We start from the raw sequence: 24,295 nt of genomic DNA on the forward strand, positions 1-24,295 counted from the left end.
CTGCGGGAAGGATCCCACATCAAATGGGGCCGTTTCTCTGCCGATTGCTCTGAGATCCAGAGCCCCAACCCCTGGGCTGCCCAGCCCCTTTCTCTGCAGTGCAGCCGTGCCACAAAGCAGCTGAAAACGCTCCTTATTGACGCCTCCAACGCCCACAGACTGCGAGGCTGAAAATCTGCGGTGGGAGCACCACGGGGAGAGGGTTTGTGGCTGGCACGTGGCAGGAGCAGCAGCGGTCACATCCTCCTGTGGTGCAGGCAAAATTCACCCCAAGGAATCAACCCCGGGGCTTGAATTGCAGCATTTGCCCTCCTGCTGTGATTTCCCACCAAGCACTGAAAGGATCTGCTGCCCTAATGGCCAGGATTGGGGAGAAATCCCCTTCTCAAAATGGCCAGGATTGGGGAGAAATCCCCTTCTCAAAATGGTCAGGATAAGGGAGAATCCCCTTCTCTGATGGCCAGGACTGGGGAGAAATCCCCTTCTCTAATGGCCAGGATTGGGGAGAAATCCCCTTCTCCTGGAAAAGCATGAGGGATCAGCATCAAAGCATCCATCTGAAGGAGCAAACACGGGATATGGGGATGTTTAGGAACAGGGCAGCCTGGTGATGGCTCATTTGGGAAAAAACCCTGATCCTGATGAATTTTGCTGTGCCCTGTGTTTGTTTTTAGGATGGCAGCAAGAAGCCCTTGCGGGAATGCAGGGAAAAGACAGAAAATCGCTTCCAATAGGGAATATCAACCTCCAGCTACCCCTGGGTGCTGCAGTTTACAGGCTGCTGGAGGAGAGATGCAATAAAGTTTGCACCACTCGAGGGAGGCCTGCCAGAGGCAGTCCTAAAGGCTGCCATGAATAAAACACGCTTTAAAGAGCCAGCGAGGATTACAAAATCCTGAAACCCAGGCGGGACAAGCGGGATGCATCATCCCCCCCGCGTCAGAGGGAGATGTGCTCAGAGCACAGCACCAGGGAGGATGAGCATGAGAAGATTTGGGTTTCACAATCCAACAGAGATGGATGAAAATTTCCAGAATCGGTCCACGGGCATAATTTTTTGCAGTTATTTTTCCAAAGGGAGGAGACGGCAAGAGCAGGTCTGCTCCTCATGCGAGGGAAAATCCGTGTGCGGCAGGCATGGAGCAAAGCAGCGTCTGTGCCCAGGTACAGAGCTCCGAGAGAGCCGCGATTGGAGAGGTCCCGGCCAGCAATTGACCCTTTGAAGGAAGCCGTACATCATCATTAAAGAGCTCCACATCCCGGGGGGCCCGGAGGCGAAACAACCCCGGCGCTGCTGCACCGGTGTGGGAGCAAACAGGGCTCAGGGAATGACAAATGGAATGCGCGGGGGCGGCAGGGTTTACCTGCGGCCCCAGCACGGGAAGGGCTCGGGATCTGCTCCTCAGGGAAGCTGATAGGGGAACAATAGCCTGCAAGTGGCATTGTTTGCAGGAAAGGCGAGATATTTGCCTTTTCTCACTGATGTTGCTGCATCTCTGTGGGGGCCCCTTCCTGTGTGGCTTATAAGCAGCAAGACGCCAGACGTGGAATACAAAAATTCCTTTGGCTTTGATTCGTTTTCTTTCTGGATAGAGTCAGCTTTACTTTTGTCAAGATCCCTGTTGTCTGGGTAATTTCATCTAGAGATCCTCAAGGAGCAGAGATCTCCACATCACTCCGAGTTTAATATCTCAGTTTGAGCTGGCATATATTCCAGCAATAATTTATACAGCTGAAGAAGGGGGAAAAAAATAAAAGATTACTTCTGTCTAATTGGCATTACACTAATTACCAGCAAAATACATCAGGCAAATATCACATCTCCTCACTCTCTGTCATTTTGCATTCCCTGCTCCATTTTCTCTTTCCTCGGCAGCGATAAAACAACACGACAGCCATTCCAACATCCCTGAGCAGGGAGCACATCCTGACCCCCTCCTCCTCCTCCTCCTGCTGCCTCCTTGGTCCCTCACGTCCAGGCAGGTTGTACTAACCCAGACACACGCAGCTGACTGAGAACTGCTGTTCCCAGGAACCTGTGCATTCCAGCACCCTGCTCTTCCCTGCTGCATCCCTTCCCCAGCCTCTCCCATGCTCCTGGTCCAGAGGGTTCATCCCTGGAAGAACATTTTACACCTGAGTGATACAGAACACAGACTACAGGAGAGGCACAGGTTTCACCCATGGGCCACCTGAGCTGATTTCTTCCTGATTCACAGCATCCCTGCCAGTCTCCCCCAGATTATTGGGAAAATGATGTTATTTTAGCCCAACACCAGTCTCACACCAGAGTAAAGGTGCCAAGGGTAAATCCAAGCACGTCCAAGAGCTACCACGAGCAGAGTCCTCATCATCCAGCTCATTCTGACGTGAGCTCCCTGCCAGACAAGAGCCCTGGAACAGAGCACTTTGGAGGGATCCTTCCCTGTTCTTGTCCCCCAAGCCCAGGAATGAGGTCTGGATGTTTGTTTTTGGGGATACAGCCCTGGAAGGAGCCTCCAGGTAGGGCTTGGTGTCCATAGCACCCTGGGAGGTTCCACGCTCCCACCAGTGAGGTTCAGCCCTCAGGACTGAGGCTGAAATGCCTCACAGGGATTATTTGGGAGTCTCGTACCCCATTCAGAGGCACAACCTCCTCTCCACCCCACTGGGGACAACACACACAGACGATGTCCCTGCGTGTCTCTGCTGGGAAAATGAAGCCTTACGACCATCAACACATAAATTCCCCCATTATTGCTCATTGGAAGCTTCTTGTCCTGCTCAGAGGAGCTGGAAAGGGAGCCCAGCTCCAGCCACACTGGCCAGGGAACAAGGACCGAGCCCCACGTGGCCTCTGTTGTGTTCCTGAGCAAAGCGTGGCTGGGAAATGAGCCCTGGATGCTGGCAGGGAATGGAGCCCTCGGGAAGGAGAGGCAAACGCAGGGGCTGCCACGGTTTGATAACCTCTGAGGCACAGCAGCCTGGCCCTGGATGGCTCAGCACATCCATGACTAATGGCAGATTTATGGAGTGTCCTCTCCACCGGGGAAGCAGAGTGCCGGCGTTCCAGCCACTTAACGGAGGGGACTTCAAACCAGGATGGATGAGAGCCCGTGGGAAGGAGACAGGAAGAGAGATTCTTTAATGGTGACAGCACAAAGGAGCAAATCCCAGGGAAGAGCCAACAACTGAGACTGACACCTGACCTGTCTCAACAGCAAAGCTCCCATTGATTTCACCGGGGACAGGGATGAATCCCTTATCCTCTATCTCCTGCCGGCGAGAGGGATTTTCCATGTGAGGGATCCACACCTGACCGATCCTTCAAACTCAGCCACCTGCTATTTTTATGAGAAAGAAGCTGCGGTGTGGAGTCCACGAGAAGCTCAAATGGGAGAGTTTGTAAGCTCCTCTGGCATTAAGTTTAAATCCCACGCTAATGCAGGTCCCTTGCACGGGCAGAGGCACTGCCAGGCAGGTTTATGGAGACATTCCGGAGCATTGGGAGGCAGATAAAGGGGAATAACTGCGGTAGATCACACAGGAGCTGGAAATGGCACGTCAAATTACTTCAAAAGGAGCTTTCTAAGGAAGCAGGTCTTTGAAAACAACAAATAGTCTGGGGCTGCTGAGGGATCCTGCCTGTCTGTTGCTTTTACACTCGGTGGCTTTTTCTGGTTTAGACGTGTTCTAAAGCTGAATGCCAAGCTCAGAATCCCTGCCTCCCGCAGAAACCTGGCTTCCTGCAACTTCAGCTCTTTGTGGAGCCACAGAGCAGGCAGGGTGGGGAAACTGCTCTGTCTGGAGGGCAAAAATGGCCAAAAAAATGTGACCCAGCAAAACCTCAGCCTGGTCACTCCCCTGTCCAGCTGACCATGGAGCTGTGCTGGGACAGCAGCATGGCCCAGGGACAGGGGTGAGCCAACCAGGAGGGACAGGAGGGACCTGCCTATTCTGCTCCCAAAACACACAGAGTGTTGTGGCTCTATTCTCTGTAGGAGAACTCATCATTGCCATTCCTGGCTGTCCCCCACCTGTCCGAAGAAATGGCAGCAAGTCCCAAGTTCAAGCGTGCATTTTAAAATGGGCTGGGAAACACAAAAGAAGAGCCTGAAGCAGCTTCACCCAACCCCTCACTCCAAGGAAATGTCCTCCCTGGAGAGGAACGTGGGACAAGCAAAGAAGGGCCCCACCCTCCCATTCCCATTGCAGATCTAATTTGGAAAACTCTTCCTGGAGCCGGGTTTAACGAACCCGAGCTGAAGACATGAATAGTTGGAGGCTGACGTAAACTATTTTTGGAAAATCGACTTTCTACCAAAGAAGGGATGTTGAGATTTGGCCCAGAGATAAGAATAGCTGTGCATGACCATTTGCATGGGCATTTGCATCGGAATTTGCAACCATTGCCAGGGAAAAGGAAAATGCCAAGTCCTGTGTGGGTTGGGTTCCTGTTTTAATGTCACTAGGGCCATGTTCTGCCAGGTGAGGACCTCTTCCCAGGCCTGCTGAGGTGGAATGTGATGGAAAACATTCCTGCCTTGGACTGGAGGGGTTCCATGACACAGTTTGGCCTCTCTTGTTGGGAAGATGGGAAATCCTCCCTTCCCTGGGGCAGAAGAAGGCGCCTTCCCTCAGCGAGTTCATTTATAATTCTTAGCTAAAACCTTCCACATTCCCATCTGTGTGCAGCTGATTCCCCTAAGGAAAGTCTCAACGTTTGCCATGGAGCTGACCAAGCCCAAGAGTGGTTCCAAGGAGCGGGGTGAGGTTGGGGTCAGCAGCTCCCAGCTGGTCCCCAGGCCTGGGGTCTCTGCAGGATTGCCCAGAAAATCCACACAGTGAGGGCAGGGTCACCTCCCCATGCACAGGGACAGGAGCATCCTGGGGAGGGCTTCCAGAGGGAAAGAGGAATAAAGATTAGGAGAAATGATAGAATTTTCTCCACCCAGTAAATTCAGAGCAGGAGGAATGTGATGGACATAACACAAGCGAGAGGGCGTTCGTGGATTTCCACCGGTTTGCCACAGACAGCGAGGGAATGGAAGAGATCCCAGCCCAGCCCAGGATGGGAAGGACCAGCAAGAAACTCCCAAAATCCAACCCTGAATGCAGCAGGCAAACACAGAGCCATGGGGACCTGGATATGCTCCAAGAGAAGGCACCTTCCCACTGAAATACAGAGTTTTTGTCTCTTGGGCGTTGACTCCGAGTGACTGCACTGCCTGGACCTTTCACAATCACACCACGTGGGCTCAGGGACAGAATGGGGGGGAAAAAAGCAACCAGAATCCAACAGGGAAATTTGGGTTCTACAAATAACTCCTCTAAAGATTTCCAGGATCCACCAAGGATCTTTGGAGAATTCGAGGACAGCCTTATGTGTGTGCTAGCACATAATCCTGGGAGGCAGGAGAGGCAGATAAATTATTGCAGCTATTTTGGACAACGTCTGAAGCGAGGAGCAGCCTTCTTAGAAGGTCTTGAGAGGATTAAAGGCAGTGTCTGGGAGCAATGTGCTTGCTCCTGGGGCAGGGGAACAGCGTCCCCTGTTTACCCCGGCCTGCTGGGGACAATTAAGGAAGGTCACCTGGCTGGCTGGCAGGACAAGCGCCCTGCCCTGAGCAGCTCTGGCGTCAGCGTCTGCCCAGACACAGCCACTGGAAAACATGGAAAATAAGGAAATAGGGCTGGAATTACAGCTCAGGCAGAAATGTTGAAACTGGGATGGGGTAATCCAGGGCCATTTGCGATCTGCTGGATGTTGTCTGTCCTGATAAAAATCTTTTCCCAGCAGTGATTAAGCAAACCAGGAGCCGGTTTTGGGGATGAACCAACATTAAGTGTGGAAAGGAGAGAAGCTCCCAATTTCTTCTGCAGAAGAAGAGGATCACTGAGGGACCCAGAAAGAATTTTCAGAGACAGATGATGAGCAGAACATGGTCACAAAGAATGTGGACACCCTAAACCCGGGCAGCAGTGGGAGCTGCTGGTCAGGACAAAAGGAATTCCAGCCCTGAAGTGTCAAAAAGGGTGAAGATCAGTAACAAAAACCCCAAACCCACAATGTCTCAGCTGGAGAGGAGTCCAAGCAGCAGCCAGGCCTGAGCCCAGCTGGGCAGATGTGTGACCTGCTGGATTCCAGTCAGCAAAGACCAGGAATGGCACAGATCTAAGTGGAATCCCACATCCCAGACAAAGCCCACTCCAAAGCATCCCTCAGCCTCTGCAACAAAGCAGAAGTGCTGCATGGTACATTTGAAAAAAAAAAAAACAACTCCACAGACTGCAAATGTGCCTGGAACTCTTTCTGCAAGACAAAAGGGACATTTAGAGATAATGTAGGAAAAAGAGAATAGATTTTAAGATCTAGAGGAGTCTCTGTGCCAGGGAGGAGACAGAATGTAATTTTTTTGTCCCATCTGTTGGCTGCAAGGAATTGAACAACAATCGCAGTGAGAACCTTAAAAAGCAGCTCATGACTGGCACTAAAGCAGAGGCAGGAGGCAGTGACTGCCCAGGGCTGCAAATCCATCCTTGTGGTGAGCAGGAAAAGAGAATGGTCAGCTCAGGAGTACTCTGAGCCATCCACTTTCTCAAGGAGCACAAAACTGGGGGTGCTCAGCATTGAGAAAACTCCAGGGAGAGCTCAGAGCCCTTCCAGGGCCTTCCAGGAGAGCTGGAGAGGGACTGGGGACAAGGGATGGAGGGACAGGACACAGAGGGCAGGGATGGATGGGATATTGGGAATCAGGAATTGTTCCCTGGCAGGGCGGGCAGGCCCTGGCACAGGGTGCCCAGAGCAGCTGGGGCTGCCCCTGGATCCCTGGCAGTGCCCAAGGCCAGGCTGGAGCAATCTGGGATAGGGAAAGGTGTCCTTGCCCATGGCAGGGGGTGGGACTGGATGGGCTTTAAGGTCCCTTCCAAGCCAAACCATTCCACAATTCCTGGCACTGCAGGGTGCACACACAGCCAGGTGCAGCCACGTTTCCATGCCATGGTGACACTGTGAACACAAACACTCCCAGACACATCATCCCTGCACCTGGCGCTGCTGTGGATGTCACCAAGTGCTGCTGGGGGGCTGTGGGACATCACCTGGACACATCCAGCCCACCAAAAGCTTGAGGGAAAATTGGAGACCATGCAGAGAGGAAAATGAGCCGGAGGAACGGAAGGCTTGAACTATAATCAGAAATTAGCAAAGAGGAGGAGGGAAACTTCTCCCCAGGCTGCCTCTGCAAGGGTTGCCAAAAAGCACCACACACATCCAAGATGTGCCAGATGTTGCTGCTGCCCAGGAATGAGGCTGCAGGTCTGTGGTGGTGGCAGGAGCAGATGGCAATGGCTGGGAGGAGCGCGAGGAAGGGTGGGAGGAAGGAAGAGACACCCAGCTGCCAAAATCCCTTGCCTTGGCTCTGCTCACGGGGAGGGACTTGACTCAGTTTTCTTTCAAAGAGATCTTTAAATGTTGAGTTGCCTGAATGGGATCTCCGAGTACGCACCAGGAGAGGGAATTCTGGGGAATTGTGGGACTCGGTGGGAAGAAATGGGAGGAGCTGAAGCAGAGTTTAAGTGTAAACTGGTGAAACTGGGGGCAGAGAGGACCTTCCACTGGGAGGGCTCACCTGGGGTCTCACACACTGGGCTAACCAAGTGGGAAATTCCTAAAGGGATGCTCCCAGCAGAATCACAGGCTGGGATTTCATGGCCGTGCCACACACAGATAAAGACAAGCTGCTCCTTCTTCCTTTGCAAAGCATCCCTCTAAATCTTCCCTGAAACAAAGCAAAACCTGGACTGGGGGGTTTTATTGAGCCCAGCAGCCAAACCTGGGAAGTGGAATCTCCATCCATCCACTCCAGCTGTGCTGAGGTGTTGGGAGGGGCCCGGACAGCACCAGGAAAAGGCTGGGCTTAGCAAAGCCTGAACCAGGCAGGAGAGCTTCAAACCAGCTCTGCCACAAAGTCCCAAAGCCAAGCTCTCCTCCCACCTCAGATGTCAGCAGCAGCCTGGGCTTTGGTATCTGGGAGCAGCTGGATTCCTGCCTCGTGCCTCTGGAACACCAGGATCCCAGCACAGAGAGGGAGGAGCTGCCAGCTCATCCAGGGTCACCCAGAGGGAGCAGCGACCTCCGAAAAATGCAAATTGCAATTTTCTATTCCATTCCCCACCTATGGCGGAGTTGCTTCCCTGGAACTGTGAGGATAAACTCATGAACATCTGGGAAGTGCAGATCCTACGGCACAGAGAGTGTTGGGAAAGCTCATGAGGTGGTTGTAAATTCCATACTCGGAGCACAGTTGTAACTGCATGCATTGAAAATGGCATGGGGTCCCCACTTTAAATAACAGCCATAAAACAGATTTTGGGGGTGGAAAAACACGAATCAGGAATGCTTCATCCAATAAAACACAATCTCAGATATATTTGCACCACACAGGGAGAGAGGGAAAACAAGCTCCGTGTAACAATTCCTAAATTTCTCATATTTGGTCCTGAAATCCTGTGAAATTCCCTCGATGGCTGCTGGAGAGTGATGGGCACTGTCCCCATCCAAGCCCTCCGTGCATTATGGCAGGGCAGAGCCTCCATGGAGCACCAGCATTCCCAGGCTCCTTCCAGCCAAAGCAAATCTGGGATCCAGGGGGAACAGATGTCTTTGGGAAAAGCACCGGGTGGCCAAGTGGGAGCCTGAGCTTCATTCCCAGCTGAGCAGGCCCCACCAAGGTGGGGAACAGCACAGGGAAATGTTGGGGAGGAAACAGTGGGCAGAGAGGGAAAATAGCAGGGATGACAAACGCCTGGGATGACTGAGGAGCTGCCACGTCAGTGCCAAGCTCCTGGAGAAGTCTTCACCAGAACCAGCGTAATTCCTCCTGCAAAGGGCCTGGCTCAGCCCCTGCAATACAGCATTTTACTGCAGTCTGCACAGCAGAAAGGGTCCAAAAAAGGAGGACACTGAGATGTGTGTTAATCAAGTGAAGAACCATCTACAAAGAAAAGGCATGGATCTGTCTTCCAGTTGAAACGCTATAAATAGCCTTGCATACTTGCTTATCAGATTGGTTCGGCTGCAGGGATAATCTCCTGGAGAAAGCAATGGAAGCCCTGTTATGTTGGATATTTATAACCAGATGAAAGCTGAGAAAATGCACAGTGGTGTCAGCCTGGTGCTCGTGCCGCGGGATGGGGGTGCGGCATCCAGCGCGGCTCCGCGGTTTAACAGAAGGTCAGGAACAGCTCAGTCTGCCCAGCTCCCCAAAAACCCAACATCTGACCCCTCTGAGGGGCTGGGGATGCCCATGGAGCCAAGGCAAGGACATGGCGGGACAGTCCCCAAAAGGTCGTGATGGTCCCACATCACTGGAGAGCCTTTGCAGGAAACAAGTCAAGATCCTTCTCGGGACTAACAAGGTCTGGCTGGAGGCACAGATGTGGATGTGCCACACCCCGGGCAGGGCACAGAGCAAACACAACTCTGCTGAGCTGCTCTAACACCCCAGTGCCTCCTAATCCCCAAATGGCCTGTCCCAGTGCCAGGATGCCTGCACAGTCTGCTTAGAGGATCACGACCCTGAGCCCAGCTCCTCAGGTCCCCCCTGAACGGCTGTGCCAGATTATCTGCAGAGCACCAGCACCAGCTCGGGATACTACTGGGGGATTCCAAGAGCCTTGAGCTGCCATGGCCTCTGCACCCAACAGGATGTCCTCCAGCACCAGGACAGATGCTGGAGCCCCTGGAGCCTGATTCCCAACCACTGCCATGGAAAGGAGCCAAGGCAGGACGTTCTGGGGATGGAGAGCGGAGCAGGGCTGTGGTTATTCCTGGGAGCCTCCGCAGGGTCTGTACTACCCCGGGATCTGGTGCTGGCTGGGTGTGGGGTGATTCCCGCTCTCCTGGGAGGTGAGCACACACAGGGCACCCTGTGCCAAGGCAGGGAGCTGGTTTGTAGGGCAGGTTTGTGATGCTGTGGGCAGGCAGCCATCCCTGGCAGCTCCAGGCAGTGTCCCCTGGCCTTCCTCAGCTCTGCCCATCCAGCTGGGCACACAATGAACATTCCAAGGAATATTCCAAGACAACCCTCTCTGCCCTCCAACTTCCAGGTGCTCCTCTCTCTCCCCTCTTTGTACTTTCAGCCCTGCTCCTCCCTCATCATCCCCGAGTTTCCTGTCACATTCCAGGGCTCAACCTTTCCTCTTCCGGGTCCATCAGCCCCGCTACCTCTCCATGTCCATCAGCTCATCCATGGGGCATCTCCTTGCTCACCACCCTTCCAGCCTCTCTTCCAAGTACTGTTACTGAGTGCCAAGGCTCCAGGAACTGCTCCAAACTGCTCTTCCCAGGTGACTGACTGGCACTTTTGGGGAGAAAGTCATCTGCACAGCACTCATGGACAGAAGGGTGCAACAGATGGATTTGGGAACCCCTCCACGCCTCGCTCCAATGGTTGTAACACAGAGAACTCCAGTGTTACTCCAGGAATAACCCAGGAATTGGGAAGGGATGTTCCAATAGACCTGTCCATTTCACAACAGAGGGACCCAGCAAGTTTGCAGCTCCCTAAAAACCGTCTGAACGCACACTCAGCCATCTTCCCACCACACACACACCTGTCCCAAAGCCAAGGATGCTCCAAGAAACAGGAGGAGACTTCAGGAGAACCCTCTGCCACCTGCTCCTCTTCCCTCCCAGAAGTTTCTTTGACCCTGCCACCTCCACAGCCACCTCCCCTGGGGACACAAGCACAGAAGGCAGCAGGTACAGGAGAGACGATGTTATGTGCACAGCCAGAGCCAAATCCAAGGAAGCAATGGGAGCTGGCCAGAGAAGACAGCTGGGGGGGGTGGGTGAGCTGCAGCCAGGGGGGCAGCACGGGGGCAGCACGAGCAGCACGAGCGCGGGGAAGCAGCTCTCTGGTGGTGACACCACAGACACCTCCAGGGGTTCTCAGGGAAAGCTGGACCCCACTGGGAGGTGACCTGAGGGGCAAGGTGAAGGGACATGTCGCTCTGGGGTTTGCCACCACCACCACCATGCTCAATGAGCCTCCGCTCCACGGATCTCCTGAGCCCAGCCTGTGCCACTAAACCTGCTCTGCGCCCTGGAACCCCCATAGCTCTGACCCAAACACACACGGGGAGCTCCAGCACACCCCAATCCCCCTGAGGTGGGGGTGGGCTACCATGGGAGCCCTGAGTGCAGCACACGAGCTCCCCATGGGCTGGGATACAGCCCCTCTGCTCGCCCCTGTGCTGCCATCTCAGACCACAGTGTCGGGCCAAATCCACCTGTCCCTGCCACACCCACCTGCTTCCTGCCACACCCATCTCCTGCCACCCACCTGTCCTGTGCCCCACCCACCTGTCTCCTTGACTCCTCCCAGACCTCCCCTCCCTCACCCACCTGTCCCCTCCCCACCCCTCTTGCTGCTCTCTTGCTCTGAGCCTCCCCTCTTCTCCATCCTCCCATCCCCACCAAGCCGAGCGTGTCCCAGCCGAGCTCCCACGTCACCCGCACCGGGGACAGGGATCATGGAGGACCAGAAGCCTCGGGGACAGGTGCCAGGGAGGGGACAGGCGCGAGGGCGGGCATGTACCGTTCTCGGGGTGCTCCATCTCCCCGATGCTGCCATCGGGCGTGGTGCGCTCGTAGTGGTCCTCGGGCAGGGCCAGGGGCCCGATGCGGGGCCCTGATGAAGATTTGCTGCTGGGGGTCTCGGATTCCTCCAGCCCGCTGTCGTAGTAGCTGTGCTGGGAGGGGTCCTGCAGGTCCTGAGCCTGGCTGGCTGCAGAGAACGTCACTCGGCGATGAGGTAACTGCAGACAAGAGAGAAGATGTTGCATCACCCACCTGACAGGTGAAGAAAAAGGGTGGGGTCATCCAACCTGAGCCCATCCTGAGCCCCCAGCACCATCCTGGCAGACTCAGCACCAGGCTCCATCCCAGCCAAGCGCTCCCCATCACATGTAGGAAGCACACTTTGCGTGGTCCCTGTGCTGCCCCAACCCATCACTCCCTCCACGGCTCTGTCCCAGCCTCATCTGTCACCCAGGTGTCCCCTCCCATGTCAGGACAGCTCTGGAAAGGTTCCCCCATCAGCACAGCCTCCTGAATCACTGTCCCCACCCTTAACCAGGGCTCCCCACTTGGCAAGTTCCCAACGCAACCCCAGAGCCTCCTGTGGCCAAGACCGCCCCAAAGCCTCTCCGATGGCATCACTGCCCAGCACAGAGCCACATCCTCCCTCCCCTGCCAGTCCCTGGCATGACCTCAGCTCCCATCCCCAGGATTCTCCTCCCAGGGTCACCTCGTTAAGCCTTTCCAAGACCCCACTTCACACTCTCCCTCCCCAGCCCTGCCTCACGCTCAGAGCAGCTCCCTGCCAGCAGCCATTAAGCCACATCATTATCCTGCTCCAAATCCTTCCACCAAATCCTTCTTTGGTGTGATTACCGAGGAGTGGAGTGGAGAGTTCAAGGGGCAAGAGAGGGGAATGAAACACAACCACTGAGAGCAAGAAAAAACCACCACAATGTTTCCCCACCAGAAACGTGGGGAAAAGGCCAAGACAGGAATTATTTGATGGGGAGCTGAAGGTGATGAGGTGAGAGAGGAGCCAACACAACGTTTAGGCTGAATACTGAATACCTTTTTCTGTGCTGGTGTCTTTCCTACAAATCAGTGGCAATCAGGCGTCCCACACACAGCGAGCACCGGCCAGGAAGGGGAAGGAATTGAGACGAACAGAGGGAAGGAACACAGAGGGAGCATTTAGATGAGCTGCTTTAAGGTTGGTTGGACCTGATTAAATTCACCACAGATGCTTAGAGACCTGATTTAAGTAACTTCAGAGCTGTTAGGGCTGCTTTTTTTTTTTTTTCCCAAGACTTTTTTTTTTTTTTTCCTGAGGAATTTGTAGAGAATCAGGGAGCTTCCAGAAGACTGGAAGGGAGCTAAAATAGCGCCTGTCTTTAATGATGAGAAAAAAGAAGAGCTGGAGAATTATAAAACAGTTAGCTTAATTTCAGTTCCTGGAAAAATACTGAAGCAGATAAAAGAACTCTTTGTAAGTACCTACAAGATAACAAGGAAATGAGTAACAGCCACTGTAGGTTTGTCACAAACAAACATGTCAAGCCATTGAACTCCTTCCTTTGAAAAGACAGCAGGCCTCGTGGAGGGAGGAGGAGCAGTAAATGTTCTAGCTCGACTTGAGGAAGTTTTTTTTGACACTGTTTTAGCTGATTTTCTCATAAGTAATGCAAGCAAACAGCAGAGGTGCAGCACGGTACATCCCTGCCTGGGTAATGTGGGTGCAAATCATTTGGAAAGTGTTATTCCCGGAGGAATTACTGCAGACAGCCTTTTCAGCTGGGATCATGGATCAAATTAAAGCTCTGAGTTGTGTCCCGAATCCATTGCTGGGCTGTGTTTTCATTAGCTGCTGGCATGACAGATGTGGGGTGGGTCTGTCACATCTGCACCCTCGTGAGGAGCAGTCACAGCTGGCTGAGGATCACTGCAATCACAGGCTGGGGATCCACTCCTGCTGCCAGCCTCCCACCAAAAATGCATCAATATTGGGAGGTGTGAACAGGCTGGGATGTGCCAGCTCTGCTGGGTGCCAGGAGGCTGAGCTGGGCACCAGTACTGAGGGGAGTGCCCCACTTCAGCAGAGAAGAACAGACAAGCAGTTGTTGGAAACCATGATGAAATATTTCAAAAAAAGAGAGAAATTGGTTCAGGGAAGAGAAGGTTAAGGGTGGCAAAGGATGGAAAGGAAAAGCCTCTGCTTGGGACCACTGGCAGATGAGAAGGAGTGACCTCTACCTGCAGTGGGGAACACTGGGTTAATCACTGGGGCAAAAAACCCACACTGGTAGCTTTGGCCAGGTGCAATCACAGGATCATGGCAGGGTTTGAGCTGGAAGGGCCTTAAAGCTCATCTCATCCCACCCCTGCCATGGGCAGGCACCTTCCAGTAGCCCAGGTGTCTCTGAGCCCCATCCAGCCCAGCCTCGGACGCTGCCAGGGTGGGGCACAGCACAGGGGGCACAGCATGGGGCTGCCAGAGCAGAGGGTGCACCCCCTGCCATTAAGGTGAGCCCCTCCTGGGAGGGCTCTGCAGGAGCTGAGGACAAGGCGGCGCTGCCCAGGTGCCAGTGCCCCTCTGGAGTCCCCTCCCAGCCCACAGGGATCGAGTAAAGCCTGGCACTGCCCTCCCCTGGCCTTGCCCACCCAGCTGAAACCATTTCCTGCCTTGCCTGGCGCATCCCGAGCTTCTGCTTTCCCTCCGTGCTTGCACCAGCCCTGCCAGACCAGCCGGGCTCCTCGGGGTGCTGAGATTACACAAATCAACAAGGTCCCAAAGCCAGCCTGTGACAGCCACCCTCCCCCCAGCCCGGGGGGCTCCATCCCAACAGCAGCGCTTTTACCTGAAAAACACCTCCTTTAAATGTCACCAGGCAGCCCTGGAAAGGGCTCCTCTCCCTGCAGGGCTCCCCAGCCCCGTCCCTGCAGCCCCACAGGGCAGCGTGGCACTGGCATGGGGAGTGCCCCCCTCCCTCTGTGCCCAGCCCCACCAGCGGGTCCCTGGGATGCTCTGCAGCCGCTCAGCCCGGCTCTAGAATCATGGAAAAGCACGGAATTGATTTGTCTGGCCTTGACTCACAGAAATTGGGTTTGGTGTGACCTTTCTGGGGGAGGGTAAAGAGCCTTTGAGCAGGCAGTGCCCTCTGCACAAGGAGCTGCCTGTGCAGTGCAGTCCAGGCACAGCAGAGCCTTCTGTTTGAGGAGTCAAACACAGCAGCTCCAAGTCACAACCTGCAAACAGCAAATCTGTTTTGGGGCCCTCATCTTTGCTTGCCCCAGTTTTTCCCCGTTTCCTCATCAGAGGTGTCCTTTGCAGGTGCCATCTCACCAGGGCTTCCTGCAGTGCCTTCCTGCCCTTCCAACCTCGCAGGTTTTTCCACCTGAGGTCTGTGCCAGCCTCTTAACCCTGAGCTACTCATGCAGCATGACCCTTGAATCCATTTTAAAGCCAGCACTTCCCAGGATATCAGCCAGCACTCCGTTCCTCCATGCTGGGCTGCGTTAAAATGCACTTTGTTTAAATGGGCCCAGTTTACCAAGCAATCTGGATTGCTCTGCATGGCTGCTCCGTCCTCAGCACCATCTCCCACTCCACCAATCTCCATGGCAGGCACGGGTTTATCAGCAGTGATTTCAGATTTCCTTCCAGACCATTGATTCCAGTGGTGAATGGCAGCGGGTGCCGAGGAGCAGCTCCAGGAGAACCTGGCTCCACGAGGGATCCCAGCCAAGCTTCCCTTTCCTTCCCTAAGCTCTGGATAAACCGGATCTGCCTCACTATGCCGTGCTCAGAATCCCAGAATCCCAGGCTGGAAAAGCCCTCCAAGGTCACCGAGTCCAAGCTGTGCCTGATCCCCTGCCCAGAGCTGTGAGTGCCACATCCAGGTGTTCCTTGGACACCTCCAGGGATGGGTGCTCCAAACCTCCCTGGGCAGCTCCTCCCAAGGCCTGAACACTCTCTCCATAGAGAAATTCCTGCTGATGTCCAACCTCAGAGCAGTGTTCATGCAAAGCAATAAAAATAATAATAATGATAGTGATAAAATCCCCATTATCAGCTGGGAACATCCATCAGTCTCCAGCTGCTCTGTAACCAACACAAACCAGCTCTGCCTCTCCAGCCCTGTGGGAATGCTTGCAGCAGCTCTTGTTCCTCACAGAGGCCAGGGCCATGCCTAAGGAAAGGTTTAAAAGCCAGACCTGTCACGTAATGCCAGTGTCCCCTGCCATCAGCCACAGTGACTGACGTCAGTGCTATTTCCATCAGCCATTCCCTGCTTTAGCCATTAATCCAGTTGTTCCCTGGGGCTGCCCGGGGCAGTGAGCACTGCACAGCCCCAGCCAGCTCTTCCAGCTGCTCGTGGCATCACTGCCCTACCAGTCCTGCCCACCCCGGGCTCCCCAGCTCCATGGACACCTCCAGAGCAGAGAGATCCCACTCTTTGCTAGAAATTATTCCATTCCATTATGTCAAATGTCTCTGTTTGGAATGCCTTTGCAGGTTCCCAACACATGGGCAGGTCCCACATCCTACGTTGTTATGTCTCAGCCCAAATTACTCCAACTATTTAGTCAATACTTTTGCATTTTTCTCCATAATTAACAATTTTGCAATCTCCACTTGGAATTGACAGTTCCTGAATTCCACCTCTTCCCGGCACATTTTTTAAAGTACTTATTGTGTTGAGTTTGTAATAATTGATTTTCCCCCAATGTCTTTGGCTTTGCTTGTTAATTTTCTACACTCCAGAACGACTCATTTCTCTTAATTGCTGTAACTCCCTCCTTTTACCCCCAGTATTTATTAGTTTCCTACTTCCAACTGCTGCCTCTGTGCTGGAATGGGATTTGGGGCAGAGCTGTCTATTTTCTCAGTTGAGAAATTGTGGCTTTGGATAAAAAACCTGCATTTTCAGGGTTCTCCAGTGCTCACTGTGATATTTCTGATGGGGAAGCCTGTGCCAGCACCAGGGACAAACTGAGCCCCTGTCCCCCTCTTCCTGCAGGGATGCTCTGATGGGGTTGTTCATGAAAATCCTGCAGGCTCTGTGCTGCTGCAGCTCAGGGATTTTTCCTGAGGAGGAATCCTTGGCAGCTGTCCCTCTGGTGACCCCCATCCTCTGTGAAGTGCTCTCCTGCCTTTTTGAGCCCCTGCCTGCTCTGGCCTCCTCAGATTCCAGCAGCAGTGAACGCCAGCCCATGTGCTCTCTGGAAAAGCTCTTCCCTTTGCTCCTGCCTCTGCTGCCTGCTCGTTTTGCCTTGAACTTCTCCTACCTGCAGGGTTGTGAGGAACAGCAGTAATTACTCCTCACTCTGCCCCTTCCAATTCCACAAATCCAGGCTGCATCCTGCTCTGCCAGGTCCTGCTGCAGACACCAGGCAGGTCTGGCCAGCTCTGCTGCTCTTCCCTGCGCCCCTTCCATCCCATCTGCCCGTCCCTGTGCCCCTTCCATCCCATCTGCCTGTCCCTGCACCCCTTCCATCCCATCTGCCTGTCCCTGTGCCCCTTCCAGCCCTGCTGCCCTTCCCTGTGCCCCTTCCATCCCATCTGCCCTTCCCTGTGTCCCTTCCAGCTCTGCTGCCCTTCCCTGTGCCCCTTCCATCCCATCTGCCCTTCCCTGTGCCCCTTCCAGCTCTTCCCCAATTTTCCAGCCACAGGGAACCCACAGCTCCAGTTTTGGGGCTCGTCTGGCAGTAGCAGGAGCTTTGTTTTGGTGAGGAATTTTTGTGGGCTGTCCCCAACCTGCCTGGTCCTGGCTGCACATCCCAAACCCCCCCAGCACCAATCCCTGACTGTGCTGATTCCTTCTGCCAGGAGGGCACATTAGGAAAAATCATACTGGGAGACATTTCTTCCAATATTTCTTCGTGGAATATTGAGAGACCTTTCTTTCAATATTTCTTCATGGAAAGGGTGGTCAGGCATCAGAAGGAGGGTGGTGGAACCACCATCCCTGCAGGTGTTCAGGGAATGACTGGAGGTGACACTCAGTGCTCTGGGCTGGGTAACACCAAATCTTGATGATCTTGGAGGGGTTTTTTTCCAACCTTAATAATTCTGTGAGGATTCCCACTCATGGATGCTGGATGGGGCTAAGGGGACCCTGCAGCCCTCAGCCCCTCTGCTCCCTCATTCAAACATCCCCAGCTCCCAGCACGTCCTGCACCAGGCTGATTGTCCTCGCTAAACCCAGGGAAAACAAACTCAGCCCAAGTGACAGCAGTGCCAGGAGGCAACAGGAATTTGGGATGTCACCGTGTCCCCACAAACCCACTGGCACCACTGCCTGTGCAGAGGGCAGGGACTGAGCAGCAGGAGAAATTCCATTGTTCACAAAGGAAACCACAAAATCCGCCCCGGGCACCCTTTTCCTGTGGGCAGGGACAGAGGGGAGCCACCCTGAGCACAGGGGCAAAATCCAGCCCCTGTTAACTGGCTCACTGCTGATCCCAAAGCAGGATCCACGCTCCCCTGGCCTCCTGTGCCTCCCCACACGCCAGAAGCTCCTTTCAGGCAGCTGCCAAGGGAGCTGCTTCCCCTACAGCCGCCACAATGCAGCAACTCACAGGGCCGGGAGTGAAAGGCAATGTCAGAGCCAGCGCCCGGAATATCAAAATGAGCGACAAGGGAGCCATTGTGGCCCTGGAGTTACCCAACTTCACATGGATTCATCAGCCCCTCTCCTTCACACACCAACCTGGAGCCATGCAACATCCCTGGCTATGGAGGGGAAGAGAGAAGGATAAGGCCAGGGACCGTGCTTTGAGTGAGCCAGAGCCAGCGTTCCATGGGTGGAGGCTTGGGAATTGTTTGCTTTGCCTGGCGAGGAGCAGGGCTCCAGTGCAGTGCAGCACAGCCTTGGGAGCAGGAGGCTGAGGGGAATATTATGTCCATGGAAACCAGGGCAGGCCTCGAGGAAAGCTGGAGCTGAATTGCCAAAACCACCCAGGGCAACGCTCAGGCTCCAGGAAACAGGACACAGCTCGTCCCTGAGCCGACCATTTTACAGCTCATCTGAGCCACCAGAGCTTCTGCTGCCCTGCTGGGGTGAGAATGGAGCTCAGACAGCTCTTCCCATCCTGTTCCATGACCCTGCAGCAGCACATTGTGCAGCCACTGCACTGGTTTTTGGAGGAGAAGCCCCCCAAGAGCCCTCCCTGCTTGTTCTGCACTCACCCTGCAGGTGATGGGAAGAGCTCAGGGTGTTTCCTGGCACAGCAGCACCCTGAGGAACAGGGACAGGGACAAGGGACAAGGCAAACACTGCCCTGGCTTGGTGTCACCTCCTGCTCCTGCCCTCGGTGGCCTGGGGGTCCTGTTTGCCCCAAGGGCCCCTCCCTGCCCTGCCACAGCATCTCCAGGGGTTCAGTTGGTTGAGCAGACCCAGCTGCATTCCCAGCTCCCTGTTTGCCCAACATGAAGGAATTGAGGGAAGGGCTGGGATCAGGTCCCAGGGGCTGCTTTGGACAAGGGAGGGACATGGACAGAGCCATCTCTAAGCCAAGATCTGTGGTCTCACACCTGTGAGACCCATTATTTTTTTCAAAACACTCCTTCAGGCCCTCCCAAGATTTTGTCCCTCCCAAAGAACCCTGACAATTCTGGAGCACAGTTAGAGGCCCAAATCTGTTATCTGCCAGCCTGGCCTTCCTGGGGTCACCTCCACCACAGCCCCTGGGGTCCCACAGGGCACATCAGCCATGGGGTGACCGCTCTGCTCCGTGATGCCCACGGGGTCTCGTGTGGTGGCTGTGTCTGCCCACAAATTCCTGTGTCCATCCCCAGCTCCCAACACCCCTTCAGCTCTTCCACTGTTGACAAACCAGAGAAGGAATCCACAACCAGAGGAAAAAAGCACAGGGACCCATGGAATCCCAGCTCCCAAACCCAGGTATTATCCCCAAAAGCACCTGGTCCCCTCCTGAGTGGCTGCTCAGCTGACAATTAGCAAGTGCTGACCTTGCAGTCAGCAGAGGCAGTCTCCAAGTGCTGCCCAAATAATGATAGCAGAGCAGCCAGCCTCAAATGGACATCAGCTCCCGAGGCACTATTTAATGAATAAATCCAGGAAAATGCGGGCTGACTCCACATAGGTGCCCTGAAGCCTCCTGAAATTTGCATGATGCTCAAAGAAGCCGCCAAAGCCCGGTGCCAACCTGCCTGGTCAGATCGAATTTATCTAACTCAGAGCAAGATCTAACGCAATTAGAGACCCATTTAGGCAGCCTGGGGACAGAGCCTGCCTAACCCTCAGCCTATCCCAGCTCTGAGCCCATCCAGGAGGTGCCATTTGGCTTTTCTTTGGGTGAAATGAAGACGGGCAAGGAAAACACGGAAATAAATCATGGGAAGGGCGAACGGTAAAATGGAAAGGGATCATAATCTTTATGGAATAATGTTTAAATTGGTCTGGCCGTGCTGCCCTGGAATGTCTGTCACCATCCAGCTGATAATGGAGCTATTCTGGAGATGGTTGGTGTGGAGTGGAAATTGCCCTGGCCGCAGCAGGAGACCTCATAATCACGTTAAAACCATCTTAAGATCCCAGGGAGAAAAAGCTTTCCGGGACTGGGAGCAACACTTGAATAAAACCCTAGAGGAATCCAACAGCTGCAGAGTGGGAAAATGATGCTGGGAAAATAATGAGCTAATCTGGCTCCCAGTTGCACCCAGTGGAGCTGACAGGGAGCACTGAAGGCTCTGGGGAGAGCAGGGGGTCCGAAGCTGTAGACTCAGGACTCTATTTAAAAAAAATGGAGATAACCAGGAATGGAAGCCTTTCCACAGAAAACCTGTCAATTTGCTGAAATCAGATCATTATTCAAGCGAGCTCCCTGTTTCAGGGCTGGGGCGTGGGGGGAGATCTTTGCTGACATGTGAAAATGAAAAAATGATGCTCTTGCAAAGGTACCTTTCACTTCAGGACTCCAGCCAAGTATTAATTATGGAGCTCAACTCAAAAAGGTCAGGCAAAATCATGCCTTTAGACATTACTAGAAAAAAAAATATTTATATATAATATATATTCTGATTGACCTGGGAAATGGGGGGGAAAACTGTCAGTTCTTCCTGATTTGCTTTCAAATTGAAAATTTTCCTCTGAGGGCAAACCTGTTTTGCAGCCAGTTCTATTTCCACAGGCAAAGGGCAGCAGCTTTTCCTGTCTGCCCAAGGAGTTGTGCCTGCTCCAGAGGTCTGGGCACCCACACACTGCAGAGATGGGCAGAGCCCTCACTTTAGTGGTCTGCACCTCCTGATGAGTGGAGATACCAGGTGAGACAAACCTTCCTTTGGAGACATCAAACAGGTAGGACAAGTCATAGGAAGGCTTCTTAGGGCCACTTATCTTGCCTGCACTGCTCCCATTCCCACTGGCACAGGACCCCTGGGATGGGTGAGCTCCTCAAATCCCAGGATTGCTATCACATCCTTGGCCAAACCAGATCCTGCTCGAAACAAATTCCCAGCACATTAGCAAAGGTTTCTGAGCTCTATGGGCAAGGGGTGCCCCAATAGTCCCTAATAAACTGTGATCCACTTGAAATCCTTGGGAAAAAATCCCCCCAAGCTCCTCCAGGCACTTGCAGAGCCTGGAATCACAACACCTCAGAAGGTCTTGCCCAGCCTGAATGAGAACCAAGGGCTCTTCAAACATCTGAAACACGAGTTTTTCCTTCCACGGGGCTCAAGTGCTTTTGATGAACAAGCAGGGAGATGAATGGATGAGTGTGAGGGGAACATCACACATGGCTCCAGCAGGACACTTCCAGCAGGATCTCAGTGCAGAGCTCAGCCACGAGGTGCCCCCCCAGCAGCTGCTGCTGAGCACGGGGGAGCTGGGAGGATGAGAAAACCAGGCCATGAGGGAGCAAAATAGCTGCAGGCTCTCAGGTTGCTGGGGCCTTTCAAGATGTCTCGGAGGAGCTGAATCAGGGCAGGCTGCTCTGACAGCTCCCAGGGAGGGAGGTGGGATCGCTGCCCTCCCCAAAGGATGGCTCCCAGCTTTGATGGAGCGTGCCAGGATCCCTGTGCCATGTGCAGGCAGATCAGAGGGGTGTTTTGCAAGGCAGGAGGAGCTCAGCAGGATGTTTACATCCCAGCAAAGGGGCATCTTCAGGGATCTCTGGGCAGGACCCACAAGGCCTGGCTGTGAGTGCCACAAGGATGGAAATAATGAGGTGGTGGAGCTTTCTGCTGCTCTCCTGGCAGGTCACAACCCACGCTCCCACCACAAACCCACCCACGCTTCCCTGCCAGCAGCTCAAGGGCTGAGGCAGTAAACAGCTTCCACCACACAAGGCATTGATGCAAAACAACCAGGAATGTTTCTAAAGGGATCTGGGGGAGTTGTTTTCTTTCTGGTCCTCTGCCTGACCTCCTCTTCCTCTCAAGAGGGTTGGGTTGGGAATCACACTCAGAAAAGAAGCCTTTACTACAGGTAGAATGTGGAAACCAGGTACTCAAGGGTGAGAGACCTCCAGAAAAGTTCAGAAAGTCAGAGAATAAAATCATGGAATGGTTTGAGTTGGAAAGGAACCTTAAAGTCCATCTCATTCCACACCTGCCATGGCAGGGACACCTCCCACCATCCCAGGCTGCTCCCAGCCCCAGTGTCCAGCCTGGCCTTGGGCACTGCCAGGGATCCAGGGGCAGCCCCAGCTGCTCTGGGCACCTGTGCCAGGGCCTGCCCACCCTCACAGGGAGCAATTCCTTCCCAATATCCCATCTAAATCTCTCCTCTTTTAGTTTCAAAGAGTTCCCCTTGTCCTGTCACTCTCTGTCTGTGTAAAATCTCTCTCCATCTTTTCTGTAGCTCTCCTTGAAGTACAGAAAGGGTCAGGACAAAAGGCAAGGTCAGTGAAGGACCTGTTGGTGGGAAGCTGAGTGAGGCTGAGCTGCAGGTCTGACTCCAGAGGTGAAGCCAAGGCTGAGCTTCACCCAGGCTGGACTTGTGGGTGCTGCAGCCACAGTCAGAGGTGACCAGAAAAGGGGCACCAGGACACCAGGGGTGACCTCCTCACCCCTGTTTAACCCTCCTGTGCCCCAGCTGAGCTGTCTGTGCCTTCTGGGGTGCTGGGCACATTCCAGAGGAGGAGCCTCTTTTGGAATAATCTCCAGTGCCCATCTTGGTTTCTGCCGGGAGCAGAGCTGGGTTGTGCAATGGCAGCACAGCCGTGCCCTGGGGATGGGCCGTGCCCAGGGCTCCTGGCAGGTGCTCTCACAGGACAGGGGTGTGTGGGGATGAGGGTGGAGGGGCAGGAAGGTGATCTGGGCCTGGCACAGAGCTCAGCATTCCAAAGGATGTGCCAACCAGCAGGAGGTTTGCCAGGGCACCACGGGTGCCGCGTGCCCAACACCCCACAAACCACAAAGGGGCTCTTTGGGACCTGCCCTGGCACGGCCCCACACGGGGGGATTCACTCTGGGGGTCCCAGCTGGCCCCCAGAGCACAGCAGCCACCCCTTTGCTGCTGTCCCAGGGCTCCCAGGGCTGCCCTTCCCAGCCCTGACACAATCCCGGCCACTCTGTGCCCTTTGCTCCAGGCATTCCTTAGCCCTTGTTCCCTCCACAACAACCTCCCTGGCCTGTCCTACATCCTGCACCCTCTCATTACTGCAACCTCCTTCCATCCCATCCCAGAACATCCCAGAACATCCCAGAACATCCCAGCTCTGTCCTCACCTGGGAACACCCCACCCTCCACCCCCTCCAGCTGCATCCACCCTCCGTGTTCACCCCATCCACACCTCTGGGTGCTCTGTGGGCTGAGGGGCACCGAGTGCCTGGGGACACACAGAGACCATGGGGACACACAGGGACCATGGGGACACACAGAGAACAGGGGGACACACAGAGACCATGGGGACACACAGAGAACAGGGGGACACTCAGGGACCACGGGGACTATGGGAACACACAGGGACCATGGGGACACACAGGGACACGCAGGGGCCATGGGGACACACACAGAGACCATGGGGACACACAGGGGCCATGGGGACACACGGGGACACACAGGGACCACGGGGACACGGCCTGTCCCAGCCGCAGGCTCTGCCCCAGGCTTTGGTGCTGGGTGTTGCAGCCTGCAGGGCTGGGCCCCGCTCCAGGGAGCAGCACTGCAGCTGAGCCCGGCCGAGCGGGCAGAGCAGTGCTGGGAATATCAATCAGGGAGGCCTGGAGCGGGCGGCTGCACACACAGCCAGGGCTTTCATCCCCCAGCATCCACAGCAGAGGCAGCCAGGGGCTCAGCCCTGCACTGGGAGGGCTCAGCAGCCCTCTGTACTGCAGCCAGCACGGTCAGGAGAGACTGGGGAAAGCCAGGGAGAAGGGAGAGATCAGGAGAGAGGGTGGAGAGGAGCAGACACGGTTGTGAAAGAAGCAGGAAGATCTGAGGGGGAAAAGGAGGAGTTCCCCTGATCCAAGCTAGGAAAGGCCAATGCTGGCTCCAAGGGTATCAGGCAGGGGAGAGGCTGAGGCTGCGAGGAGGGAGAGGAAGAGGAGGGCAGGGAGGAATGGCAGGAGGGGAACTGGGCAGTGCTGTCACCCAGCCCCACGTGGGGAGCCCCAGGCAAGGAGCACAGGATGGGGGAGCCTTCAGGGGACAAAGGACGAGGTCCCCAGTGCTGGTGGGGCCAGAGACTGCCAGGCAGGAGAGACCCGATGACCTCCCTGATGTGCTGGGGACAGTCAGTGCCTCTGTGTCCTTGCAGACA

At 54.6% G+C, this 24,295-nt stretch overlaps 1 protein-coding gene across 3 annotated transcripts in view; it reads right to left on the minus strand.

Moving 5' to 3' along the window:
* PCDH1 (protocadherin 1) overlaps nt 1-24,295 on the minus strand; it is a 56,857-nt gene that overhangs the window by 16,732 nt on the left and 15,830 nt on the right. For all 3 annotated transcript variants that reach the window (XM_036391445.2, XM_054516397.1, XM_036391446.2), the window contains exon 4: nt 11,583-11,802. In XM_036391445.2, coding sequence (XP_036247338.1) covers nt 11,583-11,802 — 220 coding nt within the window. The remainder of the gene's footprint in view (nt 1-11,582; nt 11,803-24,295) is intronic.

The sequence above is a fragment of the Molothrus ater genome, chromosome 15, assembly GCF_012460135.2.
Source record: "Molothrus ater isolate BHLD 08-10-18 breed brown headed cowbird chromosome 15, BPBGC_Mater_1.1, whole genome shotgun sequence".
NCBI classification, from domain to species: Eukaryota; Metazoa; Chordata; class Aves; order Passeriformes; family Icteridae; genus Molothrus; species Molothrus ater.